The sequence below is a fragment of the Marmota marmota genome, unplaced genomic scaffold (assembly GCF_001458135.2).
Source record: "Marmota marmota marmota unplaced genomic scaffold, marMar, whole genome shotgun sequence".
Classification (NCBI taxonomy): Eukaryota; Metazoa; Chordata; class Mammalia; order Rodentia; family Sciuridae; genus Marmota; species Marmota marmota.
In genome coordinates, this window is record NW_025999990.1 from 38,651,458 (window position 1) to 38,667,534 (window position 16,077).

At 33.8% G+C, this 16,077-nt stretch overlaps 1 protein-coding gene and 1 non-coding gene across 4 annotated transcripts in view; one reads left to right on the forward strand and one right to left on the reverse strand.

Moving 5' to 3' along the window:
* Ss18 (SS18 subunit of BAF chromatin remodeling complex) overlaps positions 1–5,766 on the forward strand; it is a 79,368-nt gene extending 73,602 nt beyond the window's left edge. For all 3 annotated transcript variants that reach the window (XM_048806410.1, XM_015482467.2, XM_015482468.2), the window contains one exon: positions 3,979–5,766. In XM_048806410.1, the coding sequence (XP_048662367.1) occupies positions 3,979–4,005 (27 nt within the window). In that variant the 3' untranslated portion in view covers positions 4,006–5,766. The remainder of the gene's footprint in view (positions 1–3,978) is intronic.
* An 827-nt stretch (positions 5,767–6,593) lies between these two features.
* Positions 6,594–6,700, reverse strand: LOC125617812. The gene has a single exon (XR_007348926.1). It is a non-coding gene; the product is annotated as a U6 spliceosomal RNA (small nuclear RNA).
* Between the last annotated feature and the right edge of the window lie 9,377 nt (positions 6,701–16,077).

Here is a 16,077-nt window from a genome sequence, read left to right on the forward strand (position 1 = left end):
GGACCCAACCGGCTCTCCACTTTTCCACAGTCCCCACCCAAGCCACCTCACCTGCCACCTGCCTGCTGACTCTGTAAGTATGACTTTCTACAAGCAAGGGAGGGCGCTGAGAAGGTCCTTGCTTCAGTGCTGAAGGCAGCGACAGAGTGACCCAGCGAGGGAAGGTGGCTGAAATGACAGGCATCTTCCAGGCAGAGAGACAAAGACGGCTGGGAGGGCCACTCATGGCATGCGATGTTCAGGAGGAGGACCCTGCATCCCTACAGACCTTAGTCCTCGCTGGATGTGGTAGGTAGAGACAGAACGGGATGCACACTGACACTGGGCCTCGAGGGGGTAGAGGGAGCTCTGTTGTCACGATCCCCCTCCCCAGGAAAGGAGTTGGGCTTCTCAAAGCCTTTGCACAAAGGGAACAATATATAATATTTATTATAATATATATATATATATATATATATATATATATATATATATATATATATATATATTTGTTATATAGTTATTAGTCTCTTGCTCTGTATACTAACAAATTAAACTTTACCATAGGTATGTCTGTATAAGAAGAAAATAGTATATGTAGGGTTTGTTACTATCTGTGTTTTTAGGCATCCACTGAGGGTCCTGGAATGTATCCTTTTTGCACAAGGTGCGGAACTATTCTACCACTTTGTCACCAATAATATTAGTGAGAAATTGAGTAGTTTGCAAAATATTTTCATGGTTTTTTTTGGGTTGCATAACTTTTGAATTAGGATTATAATCACCCTTACCTTGTCAGATGAAAAAAATTGAGATTCAAGGAAAGTTAGGTAACTTCTTGTCCAAGGTCCAAGAAAGCCATTAAGTGGTGAAGGTTATTACTAGAAATTGGCTTCTGGCTCTAAACCCCGTATTTATAACCCATTATACTGCCCTCGAGTTTGCTATTGGTGTCAGATACACTTATACATTTTTAGGCTTGATTGTGATTTGGTTTGGCACTAGCAATATGGTTGAGTGTGGTCAAGTTATTTAAACTTTGAGTACCTCAATTTCTTCATCTATAATATGGAGATAATATTTACTGTAGAGGTTTATGTAGACACAAAGGACTTACTACATGTCTGACACATGGTAAGGTCTTAGTTATTCGGGTACCATAAGGGTTAACTTGTTAGTATTAACTAGACTTCTTTTTCTTCATTACCTTAGCTCTGTCTTACAAAATAATTGTTAGCTTCTACTGCTCATTATTGTATTCTTTCTTTTCTTCCAACTTCTCTCAGCGTGATATACCCCTGACTTTTTGTTAGCTATTCCTTCTATTAGAATTTTTCCCTGTTCTCTGCTTTCCAAATCTTAGTGTTTTCTTAAGGTTCCCACATTCTCTGAAATATTTTTCTAATTATTTTAGTCTATGCTAATCTTTTCCTATCTAAACTTTTATTGAATTAATCTTCTGTTGTGTAATTATACTTTAATTATTCATTTCTAAGTCTTCCTTCTCCATTTTTAACTTTATTATGGTGATGAACAATGTGTTCTGTAAATGTTTATAATTACTTAGATATAATTTATCTGGCATACATTATTGAAGATGTCTTATGTGTGAGGCTTGCCTGAATACTTGGGGCATAAAGATGGATAAGATAGGCTCCATGTCCTCAAGTAGCTCATAATGTAGTAGATAAATTATAGCTTATATTTCTGTGGCATAGTAGTTTTTAGCTTCTCTTCTGCTTTCATATCATTCATATGGGCAATGCACTTTTATCATTAACATCTCATTTCACACATTCACTAAGAAAGCATTTTCCTCCAGCATTGAGTCTCACTGATTTTCCTCTGAGACAGGGATTTCATTCTGTTATGCAGAGGATCACTGGGCTCACGTGATCCTCTTGAATCAGCCACCCAAGTAATTGGGAATACAGGAATGGGTCACCCCATCCTGCTGATATATAATTCTAAAAGCCCTTTCTCATGTTCTTTCTTATTAATGTATCATAGCAGATAAATCAGGTAGGAATTAATGTAGCTACTAACATAAAGGAAATTGTGATCTAATGAGGTAGATGACGATATCTCCTCTCAATGAGTAAATAAACAATTTCAGAGTTTTTAAAGACTCAAATAGAAAGTTAGTAACAGAGTTAGAACTTTTCAGCTTTAATATTTAGATACTATAACAATGGATTAATAAGCTACAGTATGCTAAGAATTAACCTTTTTCTTTAATTCTTTTTTTTTTTAAGTTATTGGTGGACACAGTGCTTTTATTTTATTTATTTATCTTTTTACGTGGTACTGAGGATCAAACCCAGGGCCTCACATGTGCTAGGCAAGCTCTCCACCGCTGAGCTATGACCCCAAACCCTTAACCTTTGTTTTTTTATTTTAAACTTTTTAATACAGAAATCTTAAATTAAAAATGAGGAATATAATAAATACCCACATATATAACTGTTATACAACTTTAGCAGTTATCAACATAATGTTGCTAATGCTGTTCTTACTCCCTAAGTTATTTTCTTTTCAGAGTAAAGCAAATCCTAGATATAATTTTACCTATAAGTAATTCAATATGAGCATTGACTTTAAATTTGGCTGAATATAGCTTTGTAGAGTACATTACCATGAAATACTTTAATAGTATTTAGAGTAAGTAGTCCATTTTATACATGGTGACACTAACAGCTAACAGTTATCAAGTATTTATCTACTTCTGTGGAAATATGAATTTTCAGGGTACTGTTATGGTATTGAAGTATTTTATCACTAGAATATTTTCTTGAGTCACGTCCATGTGACTTGTAGGAAGAAGTTTAGCCATGTGAAGCAATGTAAACTTCCAGTGAGTACTGTTTTTAGAAAATAGGTACTTTTATGAATGTCTATTTTAAACACATATAAGAAATTTTTAATAAAATATGTATTTTCTAGTTTGTCCTATTGTTTTTAGAGGAAAAGATATTCCTTCTCTTCTGAAACTAACCTTAACAGGCATTTAGTGTATATTTTTACCTCACTTGTAGAATTTTGCTACTTCATCATGTCTTTTTCATTTGTAATCTTTTTTTCCTCTGCTATCCTGCCAATGTACAGGTCTTCTAGGCTACCTTATTAAAAACTACAATATCAAAGTGGAACATGCCTATAATTCTAACGGTTTAGGACGCTGAGGCTGAAGGATCACAGGTTCAAAGCCAGCCCCAGCAACTTAGCAAGTCCCTAAGCAACTTTGTGAGACCCTATCTCAAAATAAAACATAAAAAAAGCAAGGGAGGGGGCCCTGGGGAATGTGGTTCAGCAGTATTAAGCACCCTTAGGTTAAATCCCTGGTACCAAAACAAAACAACAACAATGACAAAAATAAAACAGGAAAACAAAAAACCCAACAACTACAAAAACAAAACAAAATTTTCCTTGATTTTTATGTTGTAGCTGCCTATCTGAATACCTCTGTTGACCCTTTTGTTGGCCTTGTGGAGAGGCCCAAATTCTTTAGTTTAGATAGAACATTCTTTACCTTTTATCTCTCAGATGCCTTTTCATTCTTACTTTACCTCAAATACTCTTGGTGTTGATTTGTAATAGTAAATATAACAAGCTGGTCCCTCACCAGGTTGTCATATTAGTGTATGATTTATACACTAATATTTGCCACATCAGAGTTTTAGAATAGAACTTTTCACATATTACTGCTCAATCCAATTCAACAAAATTTGCCAAATATTTAAATTCCCACTATGTGACAGCTACTGTTTTCTAGTCTCATTTGCTAATCCCTTGGGTATTTTTGACTATGAGTTTCATTTGCTATTGAATATAATATCAGAAGAAATTAGAGGGATACTGTGTACCTAATATATAACTATTTTGTTTGTTGGCAGTAATATGTACTGTGACAACATAACAGTTATCTTTTTTTTAATTTTCTGTGCTAACTGAATTTAGGTCAAACTATTATCTAATTTTTTTTTTTAATTTATCTTTTAGGGACAGTATGGAAATTACCAGCCGTGAAAAAATACTTACATTCCAATAGCCAGTATCTATTAGCAGCCATATTGTCACCTCAGCACTGTGGACACCTCCCTGTGAAGAGTTCCTTTCATTCCATCTAGTTTTTGGAAAAACCTTATGGATAAGTGGCTGCTTCATCATTAAGCAGCCTTTGTGGTTTAGTTGTAAAAGGCTTTAGTAGCTCAAAAATATTCAATTTCACATTTCTACTCTAGATGGCAACATTGGACAGAAAATGCAATGACATAGCCAATTTGCAGTGATTTCCAAACTGTGTTTCAAATGGACTGTTACAGACTGAAAGGTGTGAACAGCTTTGTATGTTTATGAAGGTTAAGGGGATTTAATACTTTTCCACAGATTCTTTTGTAAGGGGAAGAGGGAAATGTACACTTTTTACAGCAGCAATATTTTGTATATTATGTTTATTTCATGTGGTGAATATGCAAGGCGGTACACTACGCATTGGACAAAATCAGAAATCCTCTGTTAATGTGGACTAGAGTGTGGTAGATGCTTGACTGTTGGTCTCAAAATGGTGTACTGTGAAGATAGAGGTGAGGGAAAAGACAAAGCACACCATATGTCCACTGTTAATGTTCTTATAGAGGAAATTAAATCCCTTTTATCTGTCAGATAATCAAGGGCACTGTGATACAGTTTTGAGTAAAGACACATTTTTTTAAAAGCCTTCCAGTTTTGTGAATTAAAACCTTTTTTATAAAGATCATTTATAATACTGTTTTAAAATATGAGGCAATAAGAATAACTTTATGTTGAATCTGAAGAGTCTTTGGTAGTAATTTCAGGTAAATGAAGTGGTAATCCTCTCCTAAAATAGCAATAACAGAAAGTTTTAATTTTACCTTGTTTGAGTAATCAGGGAACTTAGAAAGTAATATCAAAACATTTTATAAATGATATCAAAGAAGTGTCAGCATTGATCCAGTAACTTTATTTTTTAACATTAGAAAGATAATTGGTTTATATAACAATAGTTTGGGAGACTTTCTAAATCTTTATTTTAACTTTCTTCACTGGAAATAATGCCATTTATAAAGGGACACTTATGTTTTCCCCCCCTTTTTATGTTGGTTAATATACTACAGAGATGTTTAGGAAAAGACTAATTTATGGAGTTTTTCTGATCTGTATTAAAATCATAGAGGTTACATTTTAAATCTCTTTCTAAGCACGGCATATTTAATCGTTATTTGAGATTGTCCTGTACCTGATTATTTTAGCTAAATTCAAGGAGGAAAGCATGCATTGAGAAATTTCTAACCACAGTCATTTAAGCATAATCTGAAAATATCTAGCCCAAAGGTAAGTTGCTATTTTCATCATAGTTGCCTGTGCCCAGGGAATTAGATGTATTCTTTATAATTGAATTGGTTTTTCCCACTTCTAACTGGAAACAAAACAGAAGGGGTGCCATAAATTTGAATAAGCAGAATATACTGTTCTCAACATACTGTAATCAAAAGGAGGAATTTCAATGTGTATCTGTGTGTGTGTGTGTTTGTGTGTGTGTGTGTGTGTGTGAGAGAGAGAGAGAGAGAATGCCTATGTTTTAAGGTAAGAACAGTTTTTTCCAACTTGGTCATTAGAAAATGGACATCAAGTTTGAGCAGATAAAGCATGGACAGCCTTATTGTGATTGAAATGCTTATAGGTTCTGTGCCAATTTTCCACCACTGTGTACTTTGTTGCTATTTAAAACTGTATCAACTCTAACAGAAGAATAAATTATTTGTGATTCTAATTTTCTCATTTGTTTCTTTAAATTAGATCTCTTTGACTCTCTTGTTTTGTCTTGAGACTGTGCTGTGGGTTTTTATATAAGTTAGTCCAGTATAAGCAGACTATATTTGTATTCTAAGACTTTATCAAAATTCTCTTGCCATGCCCAAGTTAATTAGAATTAACTGTTCAGTAATCAGTATGTTGTGTAGGTTGTTTGTTACAGAATTCTTTCTCTGAAAATGAAGTCCATGAGGCTATAATCAAGATGACTGAATTAGATAAATGAGTTGAAGAGACAAAATTGTACTGAACCCAACCTGGTGTAGATACGTTATCTCATTTGAAATAAGCTCAACTGACATTAAGAAATAATTTGTCTTGCCAACCCATCTTCTGTTGTCTTATTCTCCTTTTAATGGAAACTAAAATTGCAATTTTAATAAGCAGAATTTCCTCCAGGACTTTCTTCCTGGAGACTGGTGCATTTGCAAGGTTTAATTGTTTTATAACAGTCCTATTTCGTAAAAGTTTTTAATTGGTGGTGACAAAAATTACCTTACTCCTTTGATACCTAGTACAAAGAATAACTTTACCAGTAGCTTTCTACCAATTACAACATTTCCATACAGACTACATAGTCCAAAACTTTCATTTTATCAAAATGTATTATAATGAATAAATATCATACTATCCCAACAGTTTCTAGAAGCAAAATGTTACTAAGAAAAGAGCAGGTTGATTATTGATGAAACATTTGAACTATTGTGTTCTAGTATAGTTAGACTTTGTTAGTATTCTGTAGCTTTATTCGGGTAGTACATCTTGGCTTTATTTATTTATTTTTTCATATGGAATACTTCATGAATTTGCATGTCATCCTTGCACAGGTGTCCTGGTAATCTTCTCCGTATTATTCTACTTTTAATATATGTGTTGCCAAAGCAAGCACTAATTTTAATTTTTTAAATGGAGCTTTCAAACACACTGAAGTGGAAAGAATGGTATAATGAATCCCCAATTCCAGTAACTCAACTTATTTACATCAACTCTTGGCCAATCTTCTGTTGTCTACACAACATTCTACAAATTGAGGCAAATACTGTATTTTTTAATCCTTAAATATTTCAGTAAGGATCTCTAAAAGATACATTCTTTAAAAAACAAACAAAATCTCCTTGAACCATAAAGGAGTCTTTATTCTCCTAAAATTCTGCATTTTCGGTGTTAACATTTGATTTAGAAACCCATCTTAAGAATCCATACTTATAAACCACTGCCTTTTCTTTCAATTTTAAAAGGTAATTCATATTAAATAAAAGATTAATAGAAACATTGTATAAAAAGGACATTTTCCATAATGACATTCCTTAAAGGTAACAATTTATTAAAGGTTTGGTACATTTTTTCCAACTTTATTTTAAGCACTTAAGCCAACATATATTAGGTGTTTTTTTTTTTTAAAGGAATTATACCACATACTATTTTGTAACTCCTTTTTTCTTTCTTTTTAGCCTAGAAATATCTTAAGTGCTTCCTATTTTTGTATTGCGTCTTTTCTTTCTTTTCCTTCTTTTCTTTCTTTATTTCTTTTCTTTCTTTCTTTCTTGTTTTTTTTCACAGCTTCTTACTGTGTGTTGCCCAGGCTGGCCTCAAATTTGTTATGTTCCCATTTCAGCCTCCTCAGTAGCTGGGATTACAATCATGTGCTACTGTACCTGACTTGTCTCTCATTTTTCACTATTGCAAAAACAAAGTTTTTATTAAGTGTCTGGCATGGGTTTTTTTGTATGCTTTTAGAATACTTCTATACAGTACATTTCTAACATGCTGGGTACAATGCTATATGCACATTTTAAGAAGTGTCAGCCTAAAAATGTACATCCTTACCAATTAGTATTTGTAATTCCAGTAGATTTTTTAAAAAATGTTCTCTGAACTTATTTACATTTGAATTATTTGGGAGTCGAGCATCATTTTAAATGTCTAATGACACTTTACTTTGTGTTCTACATTGCCTGTTTATTTTTTAGTTGTAGTTGGACACAATAAAACCTTTGTTTTATTTATTTATTTTTATGTGGTGCTGAGGATCAAACCCAGGGCCTTTCACATGCAAGGTGAGCACTCTAGCGCTGAGCCACAACCCCAGCCTTCTCTCTGCCTTGCCTTTTAAAGTCCTTTATCCAATTCTCTGTTGTGATGAGAAAAAGAAATTTTGTGTACACAGGCACAAACACCCATTTATGAAACTATACATAGCTCTGAATGCACACATTAATCCTTTGTTTCTTTTGTCTGTTCGTTATTTTCCCCCCACAATTAGGTTTATAAAAATTGGCAAAGAAAATCTGTACAAAAATTATCCCAAGTCATTTATCACTTTCAAACAGTAATCATGAGACACATTATTGCCTGAGGCCCCCTCTTCCTCTTTTGTTTTTTAAATTTTATTTATTTTTTAGAAGTAGTTGGACACAATATCCTTATTTTGTTTATTTTTATGTGGTGCTGAGGATCGAACCCAGGGCCTCGCACATGCTATACAAGCAATCTACTGATGAGTCACAATCCCAGCCCCCCCTCTTCCTTTTCCAGGGCCTCAGCCTCTTCCTGCAACATCTTCCCTTTTTTAAATATCACCTTAGGTTCAACATCCAAAGTAGGGTATGCAGAGGTAAGCTGTCTTGTAGGACAAAGGATTGAATGTTATTTCCCTGAATAATCAGTGTTTCCAGCTGTACTGTATCTCTGTTCTTCAGGGTCATTTTTGCAGCTTTAAGATTTGTATTCATGCTGGTATCTATACCTTTAGTAATTGTTCCATGGACCTGTGTTCCATTCTTCAGTTCAGTGGTTACAGTTTCATGACTCAAATTCATCAAAAATCTCACGAGGGGCTGGAATTATGGCTGAGCGGTAGAGCACTTGCCTCGAATGTGTGAAGCCCTGGGTTCAATCCTCAGCACCACATAAAAATAAATAAATAAAGGTATTGTGTCCAAATACAACTAAAATAAACAACCAAACAAACAAACAAAAATCTCATGAACTTCATCCTAGTGGCGGCGCCATCAACCATTTGGTCTCATAGTGCATAGTATCAGACAACCCAAGACCCACCAACTAAAAGTTATGAATGGTCAGAAACGCCTATTGTGGATGCTCATTTGTTCATTATTTTTAAAACTGGTTATGATGTCTTTTACTATATCAAAGTTTTAAGGTTTTATATAGTCAAAAAAATGTTATTTGTAGCCTCCCTAACTTGCAAATTTATAAAAAATATTCCTCATATTTGCTTCCATTTTTGTAAAAACTTATGTACATAGTATGATTACAGCATTGTTTTTCTAGCTGAGTAACCAGTTGTTTAAACATCATTTATTGCAAAAACTATATTTCTTCCAGTGATTCAAGATGCCTTTATATAAAAAAAAAATTAAAAAATTAAGGCATGGTTTATTCCATTTCAAAGGCCAGTTAAATTAATTTAAGCATAACTACTTAATTGCCATAAAGTTGTGAATTGCCCCCAACAAGGTTTTTGTTTTTTTAACATAACAATGACTGGGGCTGGGGCTCAGTGGTGGAGTGCTTCCCTTGCAAGTGTGAGGTACTGGGTCCCATCCTCAGCACCATAAAAAAATAAATATTTTGTCCATCTACAACTAAAAAAATAAATAAATAAAACCCAATGACTGGATTTTTAATAGAGAATTATTAAAATGTTTTTATATAGAATGACTAGACTCTCTCAGAGATATTTGCTTGAAATTTAGAAGTTTTTAATTCTTTGTGCCCTGCTAATTAATTACCTGTAGATGCTCAGAAGTATCTCTATTAAGTGACTAAGGGGAAAAGAATCAATATTTTTTTATGTTTATGTGGTGCTGAGGTTCGAACTCAAAGCCTCACACATGCTAGGCAAATGCTCTACTTCTGAGCCACAACCCCAGCCCCATGTTGTGATCTTTTAACTGTTAAGAACATACGGAGAGGTTTTTCAGTACATTTTTTTTAAAATGCTAAAATAGGTGAATAAGAAATTCTTTGGTGCTGGGATTGTGGTCCCGCACGGGCGGGACCCGGGTTCGATTCTCAGCACCACATAAAAATAAAGGCATTGTGTTGTGTCCATCTACAAAAAAGATTCATATTCTCTCTCTCTCTCTCTCTATCCCTCTTTCAAAAAAAAATTCTTAATATTCTGAGATGGTTTTTAAAATAATTTCTTATCTTTATTAGGGAATACTAATCCCCCAATATTTTTTTTTTAAATAGCCCTATCTATATTTTGAGTAGGTACATGGCTGTCTACCTCAAGACACTTAACATCCTCTTTAGCAGCTATATAAGCTGAAGTGATGATGTGTGTATCCTCTAGATCTCATTTTTAAAATGTGGTACCTTTGCTGTATTCCATTTCCTGTGGACTGGAACATGGCATATTGTTGAAAACTTTGGTTTTACAGATTAGACATATTCTAGAGAAAGGCAGTGCTTGTATATAGAAGCAGAAGTCCCCAGAATGGTCTCATAAACACCAGTCTTCTACTTATTAGCTTGGACTTTGATGTGGGGGAAGAGAGAACACTTCTATCTTATTAAATAATTTGTTATAGCAGCAGAGCCTGTACCTCTAATATAAGGTCATAAAGTGGATGGCCAGTTCACACTACCTATGGTATCATATGGAATCATAGTTTTCACAAGTGACAAGTTATTGTATTATGTATGTAGTATACTTTATAATTATTCAGATTCTTGACTAATGAAGTGAACAAAATTTTTAAATATTTTAATATCATCCCAAGTTTTCTATCATTTGAATGTCTTGGAATGCCACATTTAATAACACTAGATTTTGTTAAGTATTGGTAAAAAATACCTAACATTTATAATCTTACTGGTACCTATCTAGTTATAAATTTTGTAAATATGTTTTCTTTACACTGAGATTCCATCTCACTCCAGTCAGAATGGCAATCATCAGAATACAAGAAACAATAAATGTTGGTGAGGATGGGGGAGGGGGGAATTCCATACATTTCTGGTGAGACTGCAAATTGGTACAACCACTTTGGAAAGCAGTATGGATATTCCTCAGAAAACTTGAAATGGAACCACCATTTGACCCAGTCATCCCACTCCTAGGTTTATTCCCAAAGAATTTAAAATCAGCATACTAGTGATGCAGCCATATCTATGTTTATAGTGGCTCAATTCACAATAGCTGAACTATGGAACCAACATAGGTGCCCTTCAACAGATGAATGGATAAAGAAACTGGTATATATATACACAATGGAATATTACTCATCCTTAAAGAAGAATGAGATTATAGCATTTGCCAGTAAATGGATGAAACTAGAGAATATTATGCTAAGTGAAATAAACCAATCCCAAAGAACCAAAGGATGTTTTCTCTGATGTGCAGATGCTAATTCACAATGGGGGACACGCAGAAGAATAGTGGTATTTTGGACTAGAGGGGAGTGAAGGGAGAGGAGGGTATACACGGGTAGGAATGATAGTAGAATGAATCAGACATTACCCTATGTGCATATATGATTACATGAACTACCAGATGAATGAGAAGTTATACCCCATTTATGTATGATGTGTCAAAATGCATTCTGAATTTTGTATAACTAATTAGGACAATAAATATATTTTAAAAAACAAATAACATGTTTTCTATTTACTAGAGAATTATATAGGACCTCTTTTAGGTTTTTCACTCTATTTTCTATCACTTTAGTCTGTTCCCTGGGTTTGATTTTGTTTGTTTTTATTTTCCTGAGTATTTTTTGCTATTCCCTTAATTTTCTGGCTTTTGTTATTGACATGTATTTTGATTTTATATTGTGTACCAACTTTTCTTTGGGGAAAAAAAGACATAACAAAAACATTTTGATTTTATACCTACAGTGGCTCTAATTATTCAGCTTGGGTCAAATGTAAAGAACTTGATGTCTACAGCTGTAGCAGTTTTATCAATGGAAGGATATTTTGGGATAGTGTCATTTCATATTGTTCTATTCACATGATCAAGTTTTGTATATTTGGGACTCCGATATCAGAGAACCAAAATATTGTTCATAGCTATCAAGAGTTTACCTGCCTTTCTGTCAGTACATCTATACTAGGGAATTATATCTCTTAATGCTTAGTAAATTAAGAGTTAGGAAGTGTGGTTGTGGCTTTCTTTTCAGTACTAATATCCTATCCAAAGAAATTTTATTTCCTGTTCATTAATTTCAGTATTCCTCTTTCCCAAGATCTCACTTCACAGCAAGCTTTCATACTTGAAGCTCTACATGTTCGTTCTCAGTCCTCATTCCCACATAAACACAACCATTTTGAAAACATGAACTGATATTAATTACCCCCCTGGCACCAAAAAGTCAGGATTTCCTGATGCGGCACGCTAATGTAAAATGCATTAGTGCAAACGCTGGCTCCAAGGGGTAATACTCTCTAAATAAACACAGCAATGTTTTTCTTTATTCACGACTCTCAGACTATTTTGAAAGTCATTCATCCTCCCCCTTCCCCCCTCCCAAAAAAGTGATTTGAGTTTTAATAAGTTATAACTGGATTTTCATAAGGAGGAATTGAGTTCCATGCTGCAAATCATTGGCACTTCACTCTTTGGTTTAGTGAAACAAAATCTACCCAAATGTTCCAGTGATTAAATGGCTTTGAACTATAATTTGCAGTAGTCCATTGGAAGATAATAATAGTTTTATATTTAATCTTTAGTATCACTAAAAATGTGTTTTACTTTTCGACCTAATATATTTTTTTGGAATTAGAGTAAGAAAGCCATCCACTAAAGACCAGAAACTATGTACATGGGTGTTTTGGTTGGTTTGGGGGTATATGTGTGTCTTTTTGAATATTTCATGTAGACTTTTTGATTAAGAAGCATTATTCCATGCTTAGATGTACCCTCTCCAAACATACAACTGTTGCTGCTACTACTACTATTAATAGAAAAATGTTGGTGCTACCACTACTACTAATAGAAAAAAACTAAAAACAGAATCAAGCTAAAGAAACCAGGCTCAAAAGCTAAGCATTTCTGTGGACCAAAAATTAATAAAAAATATAAGTTGGCGAGTAAAGCAGAAGCCATGGGTTTCCTGGGTTCTAATTTAGAAGCTAGTGATAGCCTTGAGAAACTGGTTTTCCATTAAGTAATAGAGAATATAAATGCTACACAAAGTCAACTACTGAAGCAAAGTCTGTTTTAAGGTAGGGGCTAAAATGTGACTCCTACTTTTCTCCTTTTTAGCAGGAAGCATTTAAAAAAGAAAGATGCTTTTTGGCCTTGTTTTGAGGGATCTGAGCTCGATGTTGCTAGAAGATAGATATATTAGTCTCCATCTAGAACTGAATCAAGCAATTTTGAAGTGTGGTATTAGGTATAATTAGAAGAATAGGATGTTTTTAAAATCATAGAAGAATAGGAAGTTCTCTCAAAGATTTGGTTTTATAGTTGGTTTAGAATCCAGTGGGATAAATGGAAGTATAGAAGAAAAGAGAAAGTGGAAAAGACAGAAAAAAAAAAGATAAAACAAGTCCATTAGCCAAATTTTCAAGATTATGCTAATAAACTCATTTAGTAGAACATGCATCACACCATGTGAAATCCATTCATTCATATCATCTTCTAATAGATATAAAATCAGAAAGCAAATGAAACAACAGGTACATATAAAATCCACTTAGAAATCTAACAAGTGAAAAATAGAGCCATTGAAATGTGCTCAATTGGTATAATTAGAATTGAACACAGTTGAAGAGAAAATCTGTGAATTAGATAGTAGTATGAGAAAGTGTCCCATACCAGAGCACCAAGAAACATTTAAATGTATGGATAGGAACAATAAAGAGATATGAAAGTATATATAGAGTTCTAGTGTGGGATCTCCAAGAAAAAATGGAGAGATTGGTAGAAAAGCAAGATACTAACAAAAGCTGATAATTTCCCACAACTAAATTAACAATGCACATATTTCAAGTTCACAGTGGTCTAATCAGGACAAATTCATATATATGAGTACTCATATATATACATATATATGAGTACAATTCATACCAGGCATATTAGTGTTCAGGGAGAAAAAAATCTAAAAACCTACCTGAAAGGCAAGGCACATTACCTGTAAAAAAAAGAAAATTTAGACAAAAAAGAATTCTCTGCATCATAAGACATGATAGAAAAAAAAAAAACATGATAGTTAAATATTGAGGGAAAAATAAGTCAGTTTAAATGTGAAACCCAACTAAAGTATAATTTTAAAGTGAGGTCAAAATAAAATGTTTTCAGGTTAACAAAGATTAAGAGAATATATCATCCACAGAAGACATACTTAAGGGGGGAAAATTTAGAAGGGAGGTATAGGAAGATTTTACAGTTCTCACTGAAGGAACAGAATTCCTTGATGCTGTTGTTGACCATGTGACTTGCTGTGGCCAGTGGGATAGTAACGTGACTGAATGAAGCTTGTGAAAGTACTAAGGTAGTTTTGCTTCCACTTTTGTTCCTCACCTTTGCCCTGGAAATCTGCTCAGGCTAACCCGCTGGAGGAATGTGAGAAATATAGAGGGTAAAGCTGGGTTGATACACCAACACTAGCCAACTCCTAATCAGATTCAACAGAGCCATCCAGCCAACCATCCAAATGATCACAGATTCATAAGCAAGCCCAACTCAAATCAGCTAGAATCTGCAGACTCTTAAGCTAAACAGATGGTTCTTGTTATACAAGCCATCAATTTGTGAGTATGTTTCTTTGTTTTGCAGTGAAATTATAGTAATAAAGAGCTGATCCATTAACAAGGTGCTAGGACAAGATAGGAAGCAAGATAAATGAATAGGCTGTAATGTGCTAAGGGTTTTTTATGGTCAGGAAACTGAAGTCAGAAAAACTCAAGAAAAACTCTTGGAAATTTTTCGGGTAAAATAACAAGGGTAATGTTAAAACTATTAATATAAAAATGTAGAAGTCATTAAAAGAATACATATACAACTCAGAAATGTATAATCAAAAAAGAAAGGGGTGCGGATAGGGGCAGGTGGTGGGTAATGCATGCTTGTAATCCCAGCAATTCTGGAGGCTGAGGAAGATACAAGAGCATCACAAGTTCAAGGCCAGCCTTAGCCTGGTGAAACTGTCTCAAAAAAAAAAAAAATTTTTTTTTAAAGTATACAAAGAGTAAATAAAATAAATAATAAATGTTTGAAGAGGTAAATATGTTTCACCCGATTTAGACATTTCTCATTGTATACATGTATCAAACATTACATGGTACCCCATTAATACGTACAACTCTTCCATTTTTTTGTATCATTTAAAAATAAAATTTAAACAACAACAAAACAAAAAGTCCTGGGGAAGTAGCCCAGTGATAGAGTATCCCTGGGTTTAGTCCCCTAGTGCTGAAAGAGAAAGAAAGAAAAGAAAATGTACTCATCCAATGAAAGGAATGATTAAAAGAAAGGGAGGCAAAGGTGGTTAAAAAATACAAAATATGATAGATTACATTTAAATACATCAGTAGTCTCAAACTGGTTAAACTCACTTATTGAAAGACCTTAAATTGGGGTAACACAAAATATAAAGGATATAGAACAGTTCTCTGCCATTTCTATATTATAGAAGCTTCTATAATATAGAATTTATATTTAAAATTATAGAAATACAATATCAGTCTCATGGAATTTTAAATTTTCTAATAACTACACTTAAAATTCAGAAACAGGGATATGTTATTTTAATATATTTTATTTAACCCAATATATCCAAAATGCTATTTCAACATGTAAATTTATGAGACATTTTACTTACTTTTTTTCATAGGGAGTCTTAGAAACCTGGTTTGTATTTTATGCCTTCAGCATATCACTTGCAATATCTCAGATGCTTGGTAACAATGTCCAGTAGAGGAGGCATATTGGCTATCACTGGTGCAGAAAATCAAATAAATATAGAAACCTGTACCTAACAGTATTCAGTTTTTTCTTTTTCTTTTTTTTTTAATTTTTTATTGTTGGTTGTTCAAAACATTACAAATTTCTTGACATATCATATTCCTCACTTTGATTCAAGTGGGTTATGAACTCCCACCTTCACCCCATACACAGATTGCAGAATCACATCAGTTACACATCCATTGATTTACATATTGCCATACTAGTGTCTGTTGTGCTCCACTGCCTTTCCCATCCTCCACCCTCCACCCTCCCCACCTCTCCCCTCCCCTCCCCTCCTCTCTCTCTACCTCCTCCACTGTTTAACCCTGAGGGTCTCCTTC